The 20,777-nt window shown below is 46.3% G+C and overlaps 1 protein-coding gene across 1 annotated transcript in view; it reads left to right on the top strand.

The window, feature by feature from the left end:
- The window catches only part of cfap54 (cilia and flagella associated 54), a gene marked incomplete at its 5' end in the record, with an annotated part of 37,801 nt that extends 21,097 nt beyond the window's left edge, over positions 1-16,704 (top strand). Inside the window, 28 exons of the mRNA XM_083790094.1 lie at positions 100-262; positions 674-819; positions 1,037-1,181; positions 1,358-1,445; positions 1,598-1,771; positions 2,525-2,591; positions 5,663-5,848; positions 6,962-7,048; positions 7,305-7,424; positions 7,591-7,638; positions 8,849-8,990; positions 9,080-9,234; positions 10,084-10,238; positions 10,375-10,453; positions 10,585-10,726; positions 11,326-11,483; positions 11,605-11,742; positions 11,942-12,062; positions 12,407-12,691; positions 12,869-12,977; positions 13,121-13,217; positions 13,559-13,660; positions 13,910-14,036; positions 14,760-14,927; positions 15,154-15,299; positions 15,886-16,017; positions 16,290-16,396; positions 16,529-16,704. Of these exons, the coding sequence (XP_083646220.1) occupies positions 100-262; positions 674-819; positions 1,037-1,181; positions 1,358-1,445; positions 1,598-1,771; positions 2,525-2,591; positions 5,663-5,848; positions 6,962-7,048; positions 7,305-7,424; positions 7,591-7,638; positions 8,849-8,990; positions 9,080-9,234; positions 10,084-10,238; positions 10,375-10,453; positions 10,585-10,726; positions 11,326-11,483; positions 11,605-11,742; positions 11,942-12,062; positions 12,407-12,691; positions 12,869-12,977; positions 13,121-13,217; positions 13,559-13,660; positions 13,910-14,036; positions 14,760-14,927; positions 15,154-15,155 (3,204 nt within the window). The 3' untranslated portion in view covers positions 15,156-15,299; positions 15,886-16,017; positions 16,290-16,396; positions 16,529-16,704. The remainder of the gene's footprint in view (positions 1-99; positions 263-673; positions 820-1,036; positions 1,182-1,357; positions 1,446-1,597; positions 1,772-2,524; positions 2,592-5,662; positions 5,849-6,961; positions 7,049-7,304; positions 7,425-7,590; positions 7,639-8,848; positions 8,991-9,079; positions 9,235-10,083; positions 10,239-10,374; positions 10,454-10,584; positions 10,727-11,325; positions 11,484-11,604; positions 11,743-11,941; positions 12,063-12,406; positions 12,692-12,868; positions 12,978-13,120; positions 13,218-13,558; positions 13,661-13,909; positions 14,037-14,759; positions 14,928-15,153; positions 15,300-15,885; positions 16,018-16,289; positions 16,397-16,528) is intronic.
- Between the last annotated feature and the right edge of the window lie 4,073 nt (positions 16,705-20,777).

Raw genomic sequence — 20,777 nt, forward strand, 5'->3', positions numbered from 1 at the left:
TGCTATTTCTGAATAGTCAACGCAAAAATCTAAAATGACACAGGTGTTTTCTCGGTTTTAATGAGTGTGCGTGCGTGCGTGCATTTGTGTGTTTGCTAGATGACTATAAGGAATTATGCTGTCTGTCAGCTGCTGAGCGGTTGGGTCCGTCCCACAAAAGGCTCTCTCACATTAAACAATCAGCCTGAAGAGACAACACCTGCCCACCATGACAACCCTCAGAAGATGAGCTCCTTAAGCCTGGACACCCTCAAGCTCCAAGGTTGTTGTGACTGTTACCATGCCGTCTTCATTATGTCAGTAGCAGGGCTTCTCATACTGGTGATAACATGATGCTTCAGTTGTTCATGTTGATGTTTCATGTTGATGTTTCACATCCGTTTGAACAAGACTTTTTAACAATTTCCCACAAATGATACAATTATGATGTGAGGAGTTGCATGGTGACCCATTGGTGTTGTTTGGGCCATTGAATTGAACCAGTTGAATCACTTGGGTCGACGTGCAACAGGACATACACACACACACCACTGGGACGAACGCTAAAACCGCCTCGTCCCGTCTCGACCCCTTGGTGTGGTTTGACCATATTGATGCATTTGATGTGCGCGTGTTGCGTTTCTGAGAAATCGTGTGTTTGTGCATGTAAACACGTTTGTTTTGCATGTTCCAGAGGTGCAGCGCTCCATGGCTCTGGTACGCGTTCCTCTGGATGTTGAAGACACGCTGCGCTGTTACCGTCAGAGTGTGGACGGGAGACCGTACAGCCTGCACACCTTCCATCACAGCCACACACTGCTGCTGCTGCTACTGGCACACACACAGCACTGTGAGCTACGCACACACGCGCACACACGGCACTGTGAGCTACGCACGCATGCACGCACCACTGTGAGTGCATTGCATTATTATATTATTTTCCCACAACATTTCGGTTTCTGTGCGTGTGTGTGTGTGTGTGTGTGTGTGTGTGTGTGTGTGTCTAGCCTTGGAGGTACCAGTCTGTCAGGGTGCTACTGAGCGCTCTTCAGGCCAGGTTCACTTCAGTCCCATAGTGACTTCAGCTCCCAGCCACCAGCCTCCCAACCTGGCAGAGGAGGACTACAGCACCAACCTCTACAACGCACCCCTCAGCCCCAACCACATACACACCGTCATCAGAGCATACTCCACCTCCATCAGTAAGAACACACTCACTCATGCACACATGTACATACAGTACACACATTCTGTCTCCAAAACCATTGTCCTCTAACATGTCCGTACAAGCTTCAAAACCAATATTTCTCAACAACAATATGAAGATTTTTTTGATACTGATGCACAGCTAGACTAAAGTTGTGCTCCCTCTCTGCAGAGGAGCTGCAGGCCAACGGTCACTCCTCACTCACTGTCCAAGCTCTGCATGACCTGGGAAACCTACACTTCTACAATGGAAATACACGGTTAGAACGTGTGTGTGTGTGTGTGTGTGTGTGTGTGTGTGTGTGTGCGCGCGTGCGTGCGTGCGTGTCTACACAGATCACACAGGACAAAAGATGCAGGTATAAAGATCAATGTTTCTTTTTTCATTTGTTGTGTATGTGTGTTTGACCAGGGCTTCCCACACACACTGGTGTAAAGCTGTAGACTATGCTCTGCACTGCTCAGGTGTGTTGGAAAAATGGGATGGAATATCCTGGGGTGGCGGTGGCTCCCTGCAGGATACCATGAAGTTGGCTGGGATTTGGGGCTGTTTGCAAGCTGCTGTGCTCACCGCCAAGATCGCTCAGTAGGTCCCAAGTCTCTGTCTGTACGTCTGTCTGTGTGTAATCCACGTAACTCGAGAACCGTTTGCCCCACCAACTTCAAATTCGACACACGCGTTCCACACCACCGCAGCGGGTGCAGTGGCCGGTGTCGAGTCGGTCGGACCAACGGTTGTCCAGAACCGCCCAAAAAGGCCTCTGCCCCTGCTCAGGGTCCATATGGAGCTGGCCTATTCTGACATCATTCTGATGTCTGCATATGCTCCATATTTTGGCATGCCTGACAAAGAACTCCATGGGCATAAAAGGGACATAGACACAATATCTGCGTGGGACATGCATTTCCAACTTGCATCGTTCCAAATACGCTTGTGCCCAACAGGCACCGCTGTAGGCCCCATGGGCTAGTACCACTCTAGTATAAGAATAAGATTAAATAAACTTTAGGTTGTGACTCTTGAACCCAATTTATTTATGCACATCCACATAACACATCCAAGAGTTTGAGGCCATTGGATAACCACCCTCTCCGATCTTTACCCCAGCGTTAACCACAGTGAACCATACTCACGTTATATCAATCTTCTTAGTCCGGCAGTCGAGGAGGACGGGTGGGAAACTTGGTATATAGTCTTTTTTATTGGCCTACAATATTGTCTATATGCATTTATTCATGAATCCACTTGCTGACCGGCTGTCGTTATTGGGCAATTATTTTTATAAGTGTTGATTGCACTGGCTCACTGATGCACAACAGAGCTGTGTGTGTTCTATAGGTACACGGAGCCTTCAGACATCAGCCAGCGGACCATGACCTGCCTCCTCTCTGCACACCTCTTTAAGGTAAAATGCCAAATTCCATTGACAATGAATGGACAGTTTTGACTGAGTGTTTGTGTAAACACAAACATTGCGTAACACAAACATTGAAGACGAAGGTGAAGACGCAAATTATCATTGGCCGGAATGAGATGATACTGTATGATGTACGATGGATGATAAGAGCGCCGCTAGCCCCTCCTATATTCAGCTTCAAGTGAATTCAGGAAACTTCGTCCTACACAAACATTAAATTCCCATTGACAATGAATGGAGTATTTTATGTCATAGTGTCTGAGCAAATCGGCTTCATGTCTATTTTTGTCCTACACAAACATTTAATTCCCATTGACAAAGAATGGAGAATTTTACGTCATAGTGTCTGAGGAAATAGGCATAGGCCCTCATTTATCAATCGGGTGTAAAATCTGCCACAGATTCGAGTGCAGGTTTCGTAGTACACCCACGTCGCCACGGCATTTATAAAGTGATCGCAAACAGCTGATCCTTCCTTAATTTTGTTCTCACGTTAATAAATGTCACGGCTGAATTTGATCTGGCACGCCCTAAGAAATCAAGCCTCGCCCTCGTTTTTGCGACATGAACAACGGCAATACGTTTCCTGAAACCATGGTTACATGAAAAAATATAGGTTTCTCCCGTGCCTTGCTGCCCGCCTCACCCCCCTCTCTCATACACACGCACAGCACGCACACGCAACTTGCAAGCCCAACTAACTGGTGTGTTGTTAAACAAATAAAGAACGAACACCTGCATGAATTAAATAAAGTTGTAGGCCTACCCTGTCTGTTTCACTCTCACCTCGCTTGCCTTGCTGTCATGCACGCACGCACCTACATGACACATTAAAATAAAGCTGTCTGTTTCTCCTCTCGCTTCGCTTCCCTTGCTGCCCGCCTCACCCCCCGCACGCACGCACGCACATATCGCCATTTGCAACTTTCACTGTGTGTTGTTAGTTGTATATTAAATTATTAAAGTATTTTTAATTTAATATACAACAAGATATATTAGTGAACGAAAACCTGAACCTGTGAACCATAATTAAATAACAAATAGGCACACACACGTGACACGCTGCTGTTTTGCAGCTGCTCCTCCTGTCCTGTCTGTCTGTCTGTCTCTCTCTATCACAGTGGTCCGTCCGTGACCAACTGACCATGCACGTTCCGACGTTCGACAGTCTATTTAGATTGCCTCGCAGACGTCGTTAGTCACTGCAGTGGCCGGGCTGTCAACTGTCATTATATGTATGAATGTGCAGCCAAAACAGTATATAGCCTCATGTGGCTGGTGGTGGGCAGCGTGGGCTGGCTGGGTAATATACTTATATCTCCGATGCAGTTCCCACTTGCGCTGGGAGCCTGGCACGGTACATTTGGCATTCGAGCGACGCGTCGGGTTTATTATATTGCACATACCGTAAGAAAGACATCGGCCTTCATGCTGTAGATTAGGCTACAGTAGGCTATACCTGCACGTTGGGACTCTCTGCAGCTGAGCTGCAGCACTGCTAAACTATAGCCTACTCTCCAACGTCCCGTCATGGAAATATTTCAGCACAGACAGCCCAAATCCTCGCATGTATGCGCTGATGCAAAACACTGTTTAAATGGCTTAAGCATCTCTTGCAACATTGTTTTTAATTGCGCGATTTTATCTCCTACTAATTTCATATGACACATGTATTCCTTAACATTTTTATTTATTTATTTTTTACATGTAGCCCATATACATTATACATACCTTTTATATAAACATTTTAGGAGTGAATACATATGTTTAGATGCCTGTGACAGCCTCTCAGCAGTTCAGACAAGGCTGCTCCGCTTGTGTAAGACAGAAAAACAGCCAAGGACAAAGCGTACGCCAGGTCCCGACCAGACGTGACTATTTGTCCTACTCAAGTTCAATTTCAAGCTTTGCCGGAAATGTTAAATGCCGAAAATGTCGGTAATTTCGGCGTGCGCCCATATTTTGGCGTACGCACGGTTGATAAATGAGGGCCATAGTGTCTATTTTACGTCATGATGATGTACGATGATACTCACTCACTTCACAAGGGTGTGATTTTTTCTTCTTCATATACTGTCAGATTTACAGACCCGCAATAAGCCAGGCTCCATTTGGTTCCTAACTATGAATCATTTCATTATGGGGACCCCTGGAACCCCCTCAAGGACCCCTGGGAGTCTCCCGACCCCACCCCAAGAACCAGTGTGTTAAACCCCAATCCAACTCTCTCCTCCCCACAGTGTGTGTTGTGCTGCTCACTGCCCCAGGCCCAGTGTGACCTGTGGTACGCCTCTCTCCTCCCCACAGTGTGTGTTGTGCTGCTCACTGCCCCAGGCCCAGTGTGACCTGTGGTACGCCTCCTCTCTCCTCCCCACAGTGTGTGCTGTGCTGCTCACTGCCCCAGGCCCAGTGTGACCTGTGGTACGCCTCTCTCCTCCCCACAGTGTGTGTTGTGCTGCTCACTGCCCCAGGCCCAGTGTGACCTGTGGTACGCCTCTCTCCTCCCCACAGTGTGTGTTGTGCTGCTCACTGCCCCAGGCCCAGTGTGACCTGTGGTACGCCTCTCTCCTCCCCACAGTGTGTGTTGTGCTGCTCACTGCCCCAGGCCCAGTGTGACCTGTGGTACGCCTCTCTCCTCCCCACAGTGTGTGTTGTGCTGCTCACTGCCCCAGGCCCAGTGTGACCTGTGGTACGCCTCTCTCCTCCCCACAGTGTGTGTTGTGCTGCTCACTGCCCCAGGCCCAGTGTGACCTGTGGTACGCCTCCTCTCTCCTCCCCACAGTGTGTGTTGTGCTGCTCACTGCCCCAGGCCCAGTGTGACCTGTGGTACGCCTCCTCTCTCCTCCCCACAGTGTGTGCTGTGCTGCTCACTGCCCCAGGCCCAGTGTGACCTGTGGTACGCCTCTCTCCTCCCCACAGTGTGTGCTGTGCTGCTCACTGCCCCAGGCCCAGTGTGACCTGTGGTACGCCTCCTCTCTCCTCCCCACAGTGTGTGTTGTGCTGCTCACTGCCCCAGGCCCAGTGTGACCTGTGGTACGCCTCCTCTCTCCTCCCCACAGTGTGTGTTGTGCTGCTCACTGCCCCAGGCCCAGTGTGACCTGTGGTACGCCTCGCACAGGGTTGGAGATGAGCTGCTCCCTGGGGTGGACCTGTTCTCTGAGCACCGCAGAGCACACCCAGCCACCACCATCAGCTGCCTCAGCTTCCTCTGCCACTGGCTGTACACAGCAGGACATTATGTCACGGTACACACACACACACACACATGTACCGTTTACATACTCTACATACTGTATATTCATACCCATATACATACCGTACAGATACAATACATCTCGTGCATTGATTGATTGATTGTATGTATTAATATTTTGGAGAATTACAGTACATTTCAAGCACAACTCCATACAAAACTGTTAACTGTGGACGACACCATAACGCATTACACTTGTTTACAAGAGGGTCCACCATTTTCAATTCATCATAACATTTAGAGACATACAAATATACACTTCTATATAGCCAAAAACAGTAAATCATCATAGAGGAGGTAAAAAGGGAAAAAGAAACATATACAGTGAGGGGGAAAAGGGGTGGGTGGGGGATTCAGATTTTACGGGGGCCAGTTTCGAATTGCAGCCGTCCATAGGTGCCTTTTGAGAGCGGTTTTGAAGGAGTCAAGGGATTTGCATGTCTTAATGACTGTTGGTAGGGCGTTCCACATTTTTGTGGCATAGGAGAGAAATTAATTCAGTCCCTTGTTAAAGCCGAATCTGGGTTACACATGGTTTGTTGAACTCACTCTGGTGTTGTGGGTGTGGACTTCGTTGACATTAAGGAAGTATTTAGACAGGTACATGGGTATCTTGGTGGTGTATCGAATCTTGTAGACCAGACCCATTGCAAGATGCTGTACTCTGTCGTCGACCTTAAGCCATTCCAGCCTGTCAAAGTTGGCAGGGGTGAGGTGGGTTCGGGGAGTGAGGTCAAGTAGTAGCCTGACCAGTTGCATCCCTATCCATATCTTTCCTCCAGGTTTGACAGATTACTGGAATAGAACTGTATTGTTTATTAATTTTTTGCCAAGTCACAGGATATCTGGTGAATACAAAATCTGTAAAAATAAATGGATCCATACTGTGCCAACGGCTCAAACTGTAAAAAGAAAAAAGATAACTGTTATAGCTATAATCTGCCAGTTTTATGTCTGTTGTTATACCTCTCCCGATGGATGCGACTATGTACACACTATGTATGCACTACAATATATATACAGTACAATCCAGTGTGCCATCTGCTTCAGATGCTTTTTTGACATTGTCAAGCACTCACTCAGTAACACCAGGTTGTGATTTCAGCTGCTGCCCATGCTGGCCCTCTACATATATTTTGTCGGGACCGTTTGCAGAGACCCACAGCGGACTGCTGAAGGAAAAATACTGAAGGTCTGACAGCATTTTGTGTTTCTCTGTGTGTGCTCGCATGTCATGTGTGCGTGTGTGCACTTTGTTCTAATTTATGTTCCATTTAACTGGTATCAGGTTGTATTTTATTTCTAACCTCCTGTGTGTGTGTGTGTGTGTGTGTGTGTGTGTGTGTGTGTGTGTGTGTGTGTGTGTGTGTGTGTGTGTGTGTGTGTGTGTGTGTGTGTGTGTGTGTGCATGCGTGCGTGCGTGCGTGTGTGCGTGCGTGCGTGCTTAGGTCCGTGCCCTGACTGAGCTAAGTCTTTTCAGTCCAGCCTTCAAGGAGGCAGGTGAACTCATCCAGGGGAAGGGGATACTTCTACCTCATGGATGCAACTTCCACGTTGATGAATCCCAGGTATGGACACACACACACACACACACACACACACACACACACACACACACGCTCTGAACTGTGTACCAGCAGCTTCAACCTGTAATTTCTTGTCACTATCCCTATCCCACTAACCCCTGTCTCTGACCTCTGACACCTGCACCCCTCTCTGTTGGTTCTGCTGTAGCCCATGAGAAGTTTCTACAGCAACAAGTCTCTCCTAGACAACAGTCAGGTACTACTTACGCACACACGCACAGTCGCACACACGCACGCACACACGCACGCACGCACACACGCACGCACACAAATTTTCAGTCACATTCACGTGGGAGAAAAAAACACAATTATAGACATTCAAAAGGATAGCATTACTAATTACATACGCTTCTGCTGTGTCAGTCACGTCATCTCTCTTTTTTATCAAGGAAAATAGACAACAACAGCAATGTCCTAGCCACAGGCGAATGAACTGCAAAAACAAGCACAGCCACTATGAAAGGCCACGGCATTACATAATTAATCCTTCACCAACAGTAGTAATTTTTACATAGTTTTTATTTAAGGAATGTCACAGGAAAGATAAGCAGCAGTCAGTAATAGAAAACCTTCAAGTTTTCTGAACACATGATTTGACACAAAATTTTTGTTGTACGGCTTTCGGCTGTGTTTTGACTGCCCCCCTTCCCCTTCCCCTCATACAACAAAAATGTTGTGTCAAACCAACTCCCATTGGAAATGAATTGCGAGCTTGCAAGTCTCATGCATCAGCTATACAACAATCTGTTGTGACCGTGTGAGTGAAGCCAAAGAGATGGGGATGGAAGAAAAGAAAGAAGAAACAAAACAACAACGAAGACATCAGCCAAAAGAGTCTCAGACTTGAGGGGCCACCTAGAGCACATGCTCCACCACAGGAGACCGACCACCTAACCAACAGGGGCTGCCTTTTTCCCATAGACAGAAAGTATTTATTTTTAAGTCCTGAAATAATTGAAAGACCTGTAAGCCATGGACAAAGCCAACTCGGATGGTGATGACAATAAACACATTTTTTGGGGCCGAACAAATAATTAGAAAGAAGAAAATACAGGCAGGGTACAGTACGTTTTTTTTTCTTCTTTTTTTTCTTGTCATGATTTGTCACCATCCGAGTTGGCTTTGTCCGTGGCTTACAGGTCTTTAAATTATTTCTGAAACAACTATGGGAAAAATTAATGGGAAATTCTCCTCCGGGCCGCTCGTCGTCATGAAAGGGGGTGGGACTGCGACGCTCTATAGAAGCACATTACCCAAGTCTCTAGTCTAAGCCACTGCTGGAATAGAGGGCTAGAATCGGATTTCCTTTGTTGCAAAATCAAACGTTTGGCCAGCAGTGTGCACAAAGAGATGGCATTCACCAGTAGTGTAGTAGCGTGTATGTGATATGCCTGGTTTGGGTTTAGGCTCTGGAGGACCTTGTGAACCATAGAGCAGCTCCAGAAGTGCAGAAGCTGTATGGATCCATACTGTGCCAACGGCTCAACCTGGCCCGGGTCCAACTGGTCCTGGCACTCAGCAGCACCATACACAGCCTTCCTTCAGCAGGTTGGTGGGCATAAGCACACGATGAACGCATGTTTTGTTTAAGTGTTTCAGATTGTGTCGAAAAACATTGGTACAACCATGTCTTCCAGAGTTCCATGATTGTGAGGCTCATATCAACACAAAAGGCCAAGGGTGCTCAGATGGCCCACTGCCACGTGGACAGGGCTCCGATGTCAAGACAGAGGATCCCAAAGGACTGGTTCTTGATTGTCAAAAGGACAAGCTCACCCCAGAGAGGCTAAAGGTAGAGTGCTGGAGGACAAGGCTCAATTTGCTTGACATGTACAAGGTTTCTTTATTTTGTCTCCCAACGGAGAAATTTGTCTTGGACCCCAAGGACCCGCCCTGCAGCATACAGATACAATACAATACAAAACAATACACAATACAAGACAACAAAGGCACACAGTGACCCGTACAACATTAAAAAACCACACACCAACATACCTAGTGCAAAAGAGGAAAAACATCACCTCATAACCTTCGACCCCTACCCTGTCTGCCCTCGGCAAGGACTCTGTTAAGGAGTGTGATTGACAGAGGGACAAAGGAATGCTTGTACCTATTGTACTTGCACGCATGGACCTCGTATACCTCCTACCTGATGGCATTAGCCGATACTCAGGGTATAGTACATGGGAGGGGTCAGACACCATTTTCTTAACCTGTCCAATGGTGGCCTGCTCAAAGATGACCTGGGGGGTGATCGGAGGTGTAGACATACCATGATCTTCCCTGCCATTTTGGCTAAACTAAGGATCTCAGATTTGTATTTTACAATCATCTAGAATGATCATCTAGAACTGCAGAGAAAACGGACGCTAACAAACCCACACCCACTGCTTTGGAAGCCATTCTTGATGCCCAATATGAAGGACCACCACAAGGTCTTTGCTTTGGTTCTGCATTGCAGTTCCTTTTTTAAATCTCTGAATTGTTTACACCCTATGTTGAATTTAGAATATCACCAGGCCTTTGTCTGTACAGCCCTGGATCTCTCTATTTAACCACTGTAACCTGTTGTTACCTTATACCTTCTCATCTCCTGTCTTCTACCTTTGCTCCTCTTCCTCTCTCTTTGGCTCTGTTGCAGTTTCTTTTGTTGGAAGGTGCGTTTCATTTACTGACCTCCAGTTCCCAGCAGCAGGTTCCACAGACCCACAGCAATGCAGAGGAACTGGAGCTGAACATCGAAGCCAACCTGCTCATTGCCAATCTGTACCTAATGCAAGGACGAGCTGCTCTTAGGTGTGTTTGATTGATTGAATACTTCATTAACAGTACCCAAGTGTGTGTGTGTGTGTGTGTGTGTGCTTTTCTTGTGTTTCTTCCATTTACATGTGTACAGTGTATGTCCCAACCATTACTGTTTGCCATGTTCCAGTGCTGACATGGCAGTGTTGTCCTTGGTGCTGCTGCAGACGTCACCTGTCATTGTACAGCGATCCTCATCTGATGAAGAGGTAACACACATTGTGCGCGCACATACACACACACATTAACACACAAAGCAGGATTAACCCTAAGCCCACGACAATCAACGTAATGGATGGTCCTCAACATTGTGAGTGCTTGTGTGTCTTGTTGTCCACAGACCAATGTGTTGACGCCAGGAGAAGACAGTCCCAGGGCAGTTGAGGCCAGAGAGAGGATGGGAACTGCTCTGTGGCTTCAATGTCGACTGGCCCTGCTCCGCAGCCTGGTTGCACACATCCCTGGCGCCGCCATCTCCCCAGGTCTACTGTGTGTGTGTGTGTGTGTGCGCGTGCGTGTGCGCGTGCGTGTGCGTGTGTGTGTGTGTTCACGCACACGTGCACATGCCGGTCAAGCTTGATATGTTCAAACTGCTGTGCACTTACTTAATTACTACTTAGTACTTACTTACTTCCAACCCAGCTTTTCTAACTGAGCTACTGAACCTGTTATGAATGCAGTCTCGCAGCTTGGGTATCGATAATGTGATGCTACTTGTTAGCCTAGCTCACATACACTGGCTGGTAGCAAGATGATCTGCAGATGGTAGAGCTGCACAAACAGGAAGGCTAACCAGTGAGCAAGGTTTTGCTCTATATCATCTAATAATGGTAGTCGCCATATTATGTATGGTGAAAACACCTGCTACCGTAACTATTGTGTATCCATGATCTAGTAGTGCACACCCTGCTGTAGGCAATGTCTTGTTGCGTCACTTGCGTGTTTTGTTTTTAAATTTCTGTGCTGAAGCCATGAACCTTAAATAGGTCTGTATATTGTTGTTTTGTACCCCCCGTGTTTATGGCATTTTCTTTTTAAGCTTTGTACTGTATGTGTCGACTGAATTAATGAAAATGTGTAGGCAAAGACAGCCATATTGAGGCGATGCGGGTGTTAGAGGACAGTCTTGAGGAGTGTGCATCATGGAGAGACCCAGATACACAGGCTCTGCTGCTGCTAGAAGGAGCTTCTCTGCACATATACAGAGCACAGGCTGACGACAGGATGTCACTACTACAGGTACAAACTCTCACACACAAGCACAAACACACACACGCGCACACGCGCACACACACACACACACACACACACACACACACACACACATACACACACTGTGCCTGTGTCTGTGCCTGTGTAGGAGGCAGTGGGCCTGCTGTCAGGGAGGACGCGCATGCCACCTGGTTCCAGTGTGACTCTGGCACGTGCCACCATGCTACTGAGTGACCTGAGAGGAACCAAACTACTGGAGCTCACCCAGAAACTACTACAGCAGCAGGTGCGTAAGCGACTACACGTGCACACACACACACACACACACACACACACACACACACACACACACACACACACACACACACACACACACAGTCACACACACACACACACACACACACACACACACACACACACACACCTTGCTACATTTCACCATATCGTCACTCTTCCCTCCCTGGTCTCCATATGTGTTTCTCCAGCTGTGTGTGTTTGGCCAGTGTGTAGAGCTGGATGGTGGAAGAGTGTCCTTCCCTCCACCTGGTCTAATCAACATCTATCTGCCTCACCTGTCCCTGCTGGCTGAAACTACCCTGCGCATCGGTACGTATTCTGCAAGGAAAGACAAAAGGGCACATGGTGATGCTATTCACCTCATTGTAAACTGCTGAAATTACAACTACAATGCAGGTATTTTAGCCAAGGTTGGATAACCCTAGATTGAGCAATTCCGCCTGATTTGTGGTGTTTCTGACACAGCGCATTGGCCAATACATCAGGCTGCACAAAGTGGAAGGTTGGATTAAGCCATGAACCACTGTCCATCAACAGCAGGTGGTTGAGGAGTTGGAGTAATACGAGTACATGTTCCAACTGCTTTGTAAAAGAACTGAGCCTCAAACTCACCTCACCTTAAATGCAGGTCTATTTTGTTCCTCTTCTCCCAGGTCATATCCTGGCTCTGAGGGCCACGGAGAGACCCATCTCTGCCCGAACACCAGAGTCCGCCCCTGAGCAGTGTGGCCCCAGCCAGACTACGAGCACCTCCCAGGACACCGACTGCACGCAGACTCCCATGTCCAGCCCCTTCCAGGTGCCCTGCGTCGTCCCCAGTGCTGCTGTGGTCCAGGCCTGGCACCATGCCCACCGGGTACTGCGGTCAGCACTGATCCTCTCACGGTCCTGTGCCTATAGAGACATACAGCTGGACACCCACCTGCTCTACTGCTGTGGTGAGCTGTGGTCTTTGCGTGCCTGTGCGGTGCGTGCGATTTGTTAACTTTACAGTACAATAATTGTTCTCTGTTGCATGTAGAAATGGAAGCCATTAATGTATGTACAGTAATTTATCAATGTAATTAATTCAATCAGTGTAATTCATCATTGTGTACACGCACACGTGTGTCAAGGTTCTGTGGAGCGAAGTCTGAGATATCTCAGTCATGTAAAGCGCCAGCAAGTTGCTGAAACATTCCTAGAGTGCATCCAATCTTCGACGAGACAGTGTCCTCACCTGCCGTACGTACAGTCTGTGTCTGTCCATCATATGTCCATCATATCTCTCTGATTGTCTGTCTGAATGTATTTACTTCAGGTTCTCTGTCTTCTCTATCTCTCTCTCTCTCTCTCTCTCTGCGTGCGTGTGTATTTGTGCACTGCAGGGTGCTTCGTGAGTGTTACATGGAGATTGCACTTCTTTTCCTTCATGATTGGCAGCATGGCCCACACCAGACTCCTGCCCCTCTGTCTCAAAAGAAAGTATGTTTGTATATACCGGTAATCACATACAGCAGTAGGTAATAGAATAAGTCAGTCTTGTGGCCTGATCACACAGGATGCGTTTTGCAGGAGGCAGAAAGCAGCCAGCACCACACTGAAGCCTACAGAGCAGCTGGCTGTACCCTTTTCCCTTGACATGGCTAAAGCAAACCCTTTAGCTATGGAGTTTCTCAACTTGTCTCCCCGAGAAACGCACGGCACATAGAGAGCTAAAACACAAAAAGCACTGAGCATCTAAAGCACATCCTGCATGATCAGACCCTTATACAGGTACATACTCGACATACATACATTTCAATTTGACATTTGGGGTATTCCAGCTCTCCTCCTGGAAGCGTTTGGTGGCCATCGTGAACAGAGGGCTGACTGAGACAGAAGGATGCCTCATGCTGTTCTGGATCTGCCTCCGAGGAGCTGCCATGGTCTGTACTATAATATACTGCTAATAATATTATTAATGGAACTGATGGATGGGTGGACGGACGGACGGACGGACGGGCGGACATAATGGGTAGACTGTAGACACAAGGACAGATGCCAGGATTTAATTGTTTTGTATTACCTGAAAGATTTGTATTCATATCATGTACCATGTGTGGAGTACCAGCTTATGTTATGGTTGCTCTTCATAGTTCCAGTATGATAACTATGTATCATAACAATATGTCCAGGCATGGAAGGCCATGTGTGGCTGTGGGAAGCTGTGTGGTTCCATAGGGACCAGTGGAGGAGTGTTGTCCAAAACGTCACTCCAAGCCCTGCCTGACTTTGCCATCAATGACCTGCTCAACTCTTGTGGTAACGCTAACACATCACACAACGTTCATCAAGTCTTTTTGTTTTCAAACATAGCTAAAATAGACAATGTATCGAGAGACTCACAGCACACATCGACACGTTTGAGCTTGTAGATCGGCTATTTTAGCTATTTGACAAAGTAGATCTAGGGCTTAAGTGGTTGAGGATAAAGATGTAGCTTTCCTGTTCTACCTCGTATTTGAGCCCCAGTCTCCTGTGCAAGGGCTGACATTTTTACCACTGAGCTAAAAGAGTCTGCCTGCTTGATCAGGGGAGAAATGTAATTTAGACCCTTATGTCAAAAGTTGTGTCAAGATTCGTGTCAGAAACAGGATCATGTAAAAGGTCATGTCCAACCTAGAGACAGGATGTAAATGTCTCAGTAGAGGAGCAGGGAGACCAATTATTATAAAACATCAAGTTATTTTGTATTATACTGTACATACATTCTCTACCATACAGATTGGACACGATAATATTTTATTATTGAGGTTAAAGAGGGCTAATATAATTATAGTGGTGAGGGTTAAGGCTTGGGGAATAAATGTGGTCAATTAAATGTTCAGTTCATGTCAAATTTGAATTGTGTGTGTGTGTGTGTGTGTGTGTGTGTGTGTGTGTGTGTGTGTGTGTGTGTGTGTGTGTGTGTGTGTGTGTGTGTGTGTGTGTGTGTGTGTGTGTGTGTGTGTGTGCGTGCGTGTGCGACGTCACATGCACGTATAGGTGGTGTTCACCTGCTAGTTCAGGTCTCCACCAACTCATCTCACCCAGAGGTGGAACATTCCTTCAGAATAGTCAACAGGGGGCGCTCTCAGCTCACATGGGCTCATGTGGCTCGATACTACACTTACTTACTGAACCTGCAGCAGATGACTACCAAACCAGGTGTGTGTGTGTGTGTTTTTCTTTTTTTTTTCTTTTTTATTGGTTTTTCAATTGCATTTTTGTCATTACTGAATCTGACCTAAATCTATTTGTGTGTATGTGTGTGTGTGTGTGTGTGTGTGTGTGCGTGTGCGTGTGCGTGTGCGTGTGCGTGCGTGTGCGTGTGCGTGTGTGTGTGTGTGGTGTGTGTGTGTGTGTGTGTGTGTGTGCGTGTGCGTGCGTGCGTCCAAAGGACTGGGATCATTAGCGGTTAGCTTAGCGCTGCGTCTGTCTCAGCTGCAGAACTTCTTCCGTTCACACATGCCCGGCTACACAGAGACCTGCTGCCCTCCTCAACCTGCACCCACTGACATCATGCTGCTGCCGCAGATTGTACAGGTACAGTACACGCGCACGCACCCACACACACACACACACACACACACACACACATAGACACTTTAGACATGCACATCAGAAACACATTTACGATTACATAAACAAGCACACACAGAACATGCACTGAACCACAACATGCATTATATTATCACTTGTTGTGTTATTATTGTTAGCATGGAACACGCCATATCATCATTTCACTTGTATTGTTTGAGTGTGTGGCAAATAAACCCTGTTGAATCTTGAATGTGAATGTTGGGGGATGACTCCCCCTGCAGAGTGCATCACGCTGTGAGGCTTTGGGCACCCTTATCCCATTCTGACCTGAGATCAGATTCATACGAGGTTTCCGCCGGACACACACTGGTCTGATGAACCCATTCTGACCTGAGATCAGATTCTAAAAATGTCAGTCGCTCTTCGATTTTTCAAAAATAGCAGACCTACAAGCTCGTATCGCGCCACTCGGTGGCGCGATATGAGCTTGTAGATCTGCTATTTTTAAATAGCTAAAGCACAACATGATGCCAACACCAAAATGGGTGCCCGTTCAGAATGGGTTAAAGCTGAGTGTGTTGTGTTCCAGCTGAGCCCCTCAGTGCGGGCGTCTCTGTGCCAGGCAGAGGAAGTCTACCAATGGTCTGTCTCCACCAAACGGCAGCTCTGCATGCAGTGGCACCAACCCTCCCTGCCCCCTGTAGCGGGACACAAGGACATGGTAGTAAATACAGTATATAATATGCACAGTCATACAAACACTTTGTGCACCATCCACGCACTGGCCAAACACACACAGGTGGAGTCAGACACAGTGAGATGGAGAGTGAGAATATGGTGGAATGTAACAAGGGTGTGTGTGTGTGTGTGTGTGTGTGTGTGTGTGTGTGTGTGCGTGTGTGCGTGTGCGCGCGTGTGCGTGTGGGCGTGTGCGTGCGTGCATGTGTGCGTGCGTGCATGCGTGCGTGTCTGCATGCATGTGTGCGTGTTCAGGTGTTTCTGTTATATGGCCATAACAGACATCCCATGTCGGCAATGAGGGGCTCAGCCAGTGTTGTCATGGGTCTGGAATGTGGACAACGTATGATTCGAATAGAGAGGTACAGTAGGACACACACACACACACACACACACACACACACACACACACACTGCACCTGTAACTGTATGTACTGTGTGTGTGTGTGCGTGCGTGCATGTTTGTTTGTGTCTCTCTTTCCGTATGTCTTAAGGGTGCGGGCGATCCATGCAGAGCTGTGTGCGTTATGCGCGTCTGCTAACATGGTGCTGTCTGCAGCTGCCAGTTTCAGCTGCAGCCCAAATCCTGAAGCCTTGCAGCCCTATAAGGCCCAGGCAGAGACACCACTCAGCCCTAACATGGAGGCCAGCACTTCCCCAGAGAAGCCACTCAGCCCTCACATGGAGGCCAGCACTTCCCCAGAGAAGCCACTCAGCCCTCACATGGAGGCCAGCACTTCCACAGAGAAGCCACTCAGCCCTCACATGGAGGCCAGCACTTCCCCAGAGAAGCCACTCAGCCCTCACATGCAGGTTGGTACTTTCTGTGTCACTAACACACTCTGAAACAGTACTGACACACTCTCCAAACAGCTGCACTTTAACCCACTTAAAATAGGTATCAGAATCGGCCTTAAAACAACCCAGTCAATTGGTAGTGAAGGGGAGTTTAGCCTCCTCAGTGAGTGTGTAGCTGGAGCAGTATTTTATTGTTTGTCTGTCTGTAAATGTCTCAATGAATCGAGCACACAGGACCTTAGCAACAACAAGTCTTGGGCTTTTTTGGGTTATCCTTTTAGCGTTATTTTGTATTGTGTTTTGTAATCTGCCCCACCTTGACTTTTGTTTTTTCAAACTGTTAATAAAGTATTCAATCAATCAAAATGTATGCATTTTCCTTTCATATCACATCCAGCTGTGTGGAAACCAGGCGTAAAGGAGGTAGAGAAACCTCTACTCTAAAAAGTGTTGACCTGAGACCAGCAGAGGCTGTGAGAGAGCCTTATAGTGTATTATACAACAGGTCAGACTAAGCAATCTGAATGGTTGAAATAGCTATCTACATGTGCTTCAAATGAGCACGGAACCACACCTAATCAAAATACCAATAATAAAAGTAGCTATGCTGATCAGACAGCGTCTCGCAGAGCAGACTCACAGAAAGGTTGTTATTTTGAAAGAAAATTTGAGAAATGTCCCTGCAATATGAATACAATTTGATTTATTGTGATGGTAAGTGTTGTATAATGTATACCGCAATACATTGCTTAAATAATTATATGCTCCTAGAAATGGTGCTCACTGGTGCTCTCCAAGGTGCCAAATGCTACTGTCTTGACAGGCTTAAGCCCAGAGGAAAGAACTAATAGAATACACACATCACTTAGTAGAGGTGCTGGGTTAGAAAGTGACATAAAAGAAGAATGAACACTCATCTGCTATTACTAAAAGTAAGACGCCCTGAGGGCGAGAAGCGGGCGAGGTCGCGTTCACGCATCCGCCTGGGTGACGGCAGACTGCAGGGTGAGCGCTGGCACTTTGGCATGGGGGGGTCAGATCAACATATGGAATGAATTCTGTACTGGCCATATATAGAGCGTGTCTTGAGTGTACAGGGTTTGATGAGGTCAGATCAACATATGGAATGTGACCTGATGATGACCTGATGATGTCACAACACTCACAAGGCATGACCATATATGGAGGCGTGGGGTGACAGACGGACGGGTGGACTGACGGGAAATGCACGTTTTCATAGTAAATGCGACCGCATAAAGCCGAACTGACAGATTTGTATTGACCAGTATTATTAAGCAATGTCTGTATTTATATGGTTGTCCAATATAGTTTCTAGTTTTGTGGTTCAATCCCAACAACGTTCAATACCCGAGGCAAACATTTGGAAAGATGTTATGTCACTAACTATTTAGGTTTGTCATCACAGTGCCATTTAAGCTCTTGCTGGCGATGCCAGAACAACACCCTGCTATTAATTGCACCCACCATATGGTCAACACTTTATAAATGCCATGTTTACTTAAAAACTCCATAGGAGGTGCTGGAACGGCATGCTGACATTTACACGCAATTGAACCTTATTAAAGTGTGTTTATATCAGAGAGAGAGAGAGAGAGAGAGAGAGAGAGAAATTACTTAGCCAGTATAGTCACTTAAACAACCCACTTATAAATGCCACGTTTACTTAAAAACTCCATAGGAGGTGCTGGAAAGGCATGCTGACATTTACACTCAGTTGAACCTTATTAAAGTGTGTTTATATCATATTCACTATCACTACCAGAGCTACTGAACAAAGTGTGTGTGTGTGTGTGTGTGTGTGTGTGTGTGTGTGTGTGTGTGTGTGTGTGTGTGTGTGTGTGTGTGTGTGTGTGTGTGTGTGTGTGTGTGTGTGTGTGTGTGTGTGTGTGTGCGTGCGTGCGTGCGTGCGTGCGTGCGTGCGTGCGTGCGCATGTTGTCCTTTCAGATGTTGAAGGAGAAGATTCTGATCTGCTGTTTGTCTATTAAGGGTCTTCTGAACCCAGGCTCAAAGTTTGAACCTCTCCCAGAGGTATTTAATCTGCGTATAAGTCAATACTGTAGATGCATTTGCCCTATCACGTGCGCACGCACGTGCTTGCACACACACACACACACACACACACACACACACACACACACACACACACACCGCTTTAACTGCATTGCTGGACATAATATAATCAAATTTGCACTCAACACTTCGATGCCTATTCATTTAGTCAAACCACTGTATCTATAATTATGTGTATGTGTCTGTAATTTCTATGTCAGGTGCCATTTGACATCAATCTGAACAACCTTTACGACCTTGAAAGCTGTTTCAACCCAGAGGGCGGGGCCATAGTGGAAGGCACCGCCCTAACAGAGTGGATACTCTCCATCCTCACCTGTTCCTGAGCCCCTGATTGGCCCCTGACTGCATGGTCACTTGAGGATATGTTATTAATAGAAATAAGAAATGATATGGTATTATGCACTATTTTTGTAAAAAATATAATTTGAAATTGAAAATATATTTTAACCAGACGATAACCAGAATTTTGCCCGAAAAACATATTTAAGTGCAATCAATAATAAAGAATGAATAAAAATGTAACAACAGACTGAAATACATGGTGTGCACTTGTTGCATTTTGTATTGTATATAACCAAATGATGTATCTATCTCGTTATTTGAGCATGAAATAAGGAATATACATTTCCGTAGCACGGGGGCCCTTTGCCTCAGGCTCCAAACAACTGCTTTGCTGTTTCTCTAAAACAGTATGTAGGTCTATCAAAAACCTGTTTGACGCTCATTGTCACATGACTCACAAGATCATTATGTAGCCTACCTAATTTGGTGGGGGTTAGGGTTACAAGAGTGTCATTTTTTGCATTTGATGTGCCCCTGGCCTATGGGTCTATGTGATTTATTTTCCCTCTGTTGTTTAGGGTCCCCTATACGATTCTTTCAAATTTGAGGTTGATTGACAATCCATATAGCCAATGGACAAAAAAGATCAGGTCTATACGGTCATCACATGACTCCAGAGATTTGTAGGAATATGTGGGAGTACAAAATATGTAGGCATACTATCAGTATATCAATAATGATGATGAGTCAACAGTTATGTCAATGTTTGCCAATGTATACTGTCATTCCAGTAAATAGACCATAACAGGTCTGCAACTCTGAGAGTGTTCTTCAAATGGAACCAAATGGACCCTTAATTGTCCATTTGGTTCCATTCGTACACTCTCAGAGTTAAGGGGGTCTTTGCAAATAAAACATTTGTACTAGACTATAGTGGACTCCTATATGTGCCATATAGTGATTGTCATACATATTCTGAAGAAAACCTGGAGACTCAGTATTAAAGTGGGTGTTATAATAAAAACAAGAACATTATTACATTATAGTAAAACAAAAACATGTGCCACGGACATGATCAAGTCTTAATTTGCCACAGACACATTTGTCCGGACATGGTGGTTACCACTGACCACTGATGATCAAATTAAACAATTTCCCACTTTTAGGTTCAAGTAAGTTGGTGTTACTACACAGCCATTACAGCATTAAAGAGGTTACTAGGTTTAGGTTATTCCTAGGTTATTCCCACTTACTGTGTATTAATCAAATAAAATATGTGTGGGATTTGCTGTAGCTATATTCAAATATAAATTTTACAATATATTCAATATGAATCAATATGTAGAATAGCAATAGCATATAAGTTGCCCATAAATAACATAGCAATGGATGCAATCATGCAACCTGCAGCCTGCTACATCTTGTAGCAGGACTTTTTGCTTTTTGGGAGAGCGACACCGTCGTACTGCGGAGATATAGAGGATTCTCAGTCAGTCAGGACTCTTATTGTGAAGGCCGAGGACTTGCAGTGCAGTGGAAGTGCTCGTAGTCAGAGTAACGGGGCCGCC

This window comes from Protomyctophum parallelum (assembly GCF_964188405.1).
Source record: "Protomyctophum parallelum genome assembly, chromosome: 1".
NCBI classification, from domain to species: domain Eukaryota; kingdom Metazoa; phylum Chordata; class Actinopteri; order Myctophiformes; family Myctophidae; genus Protomyctophum; species Protomyctophum parallelum.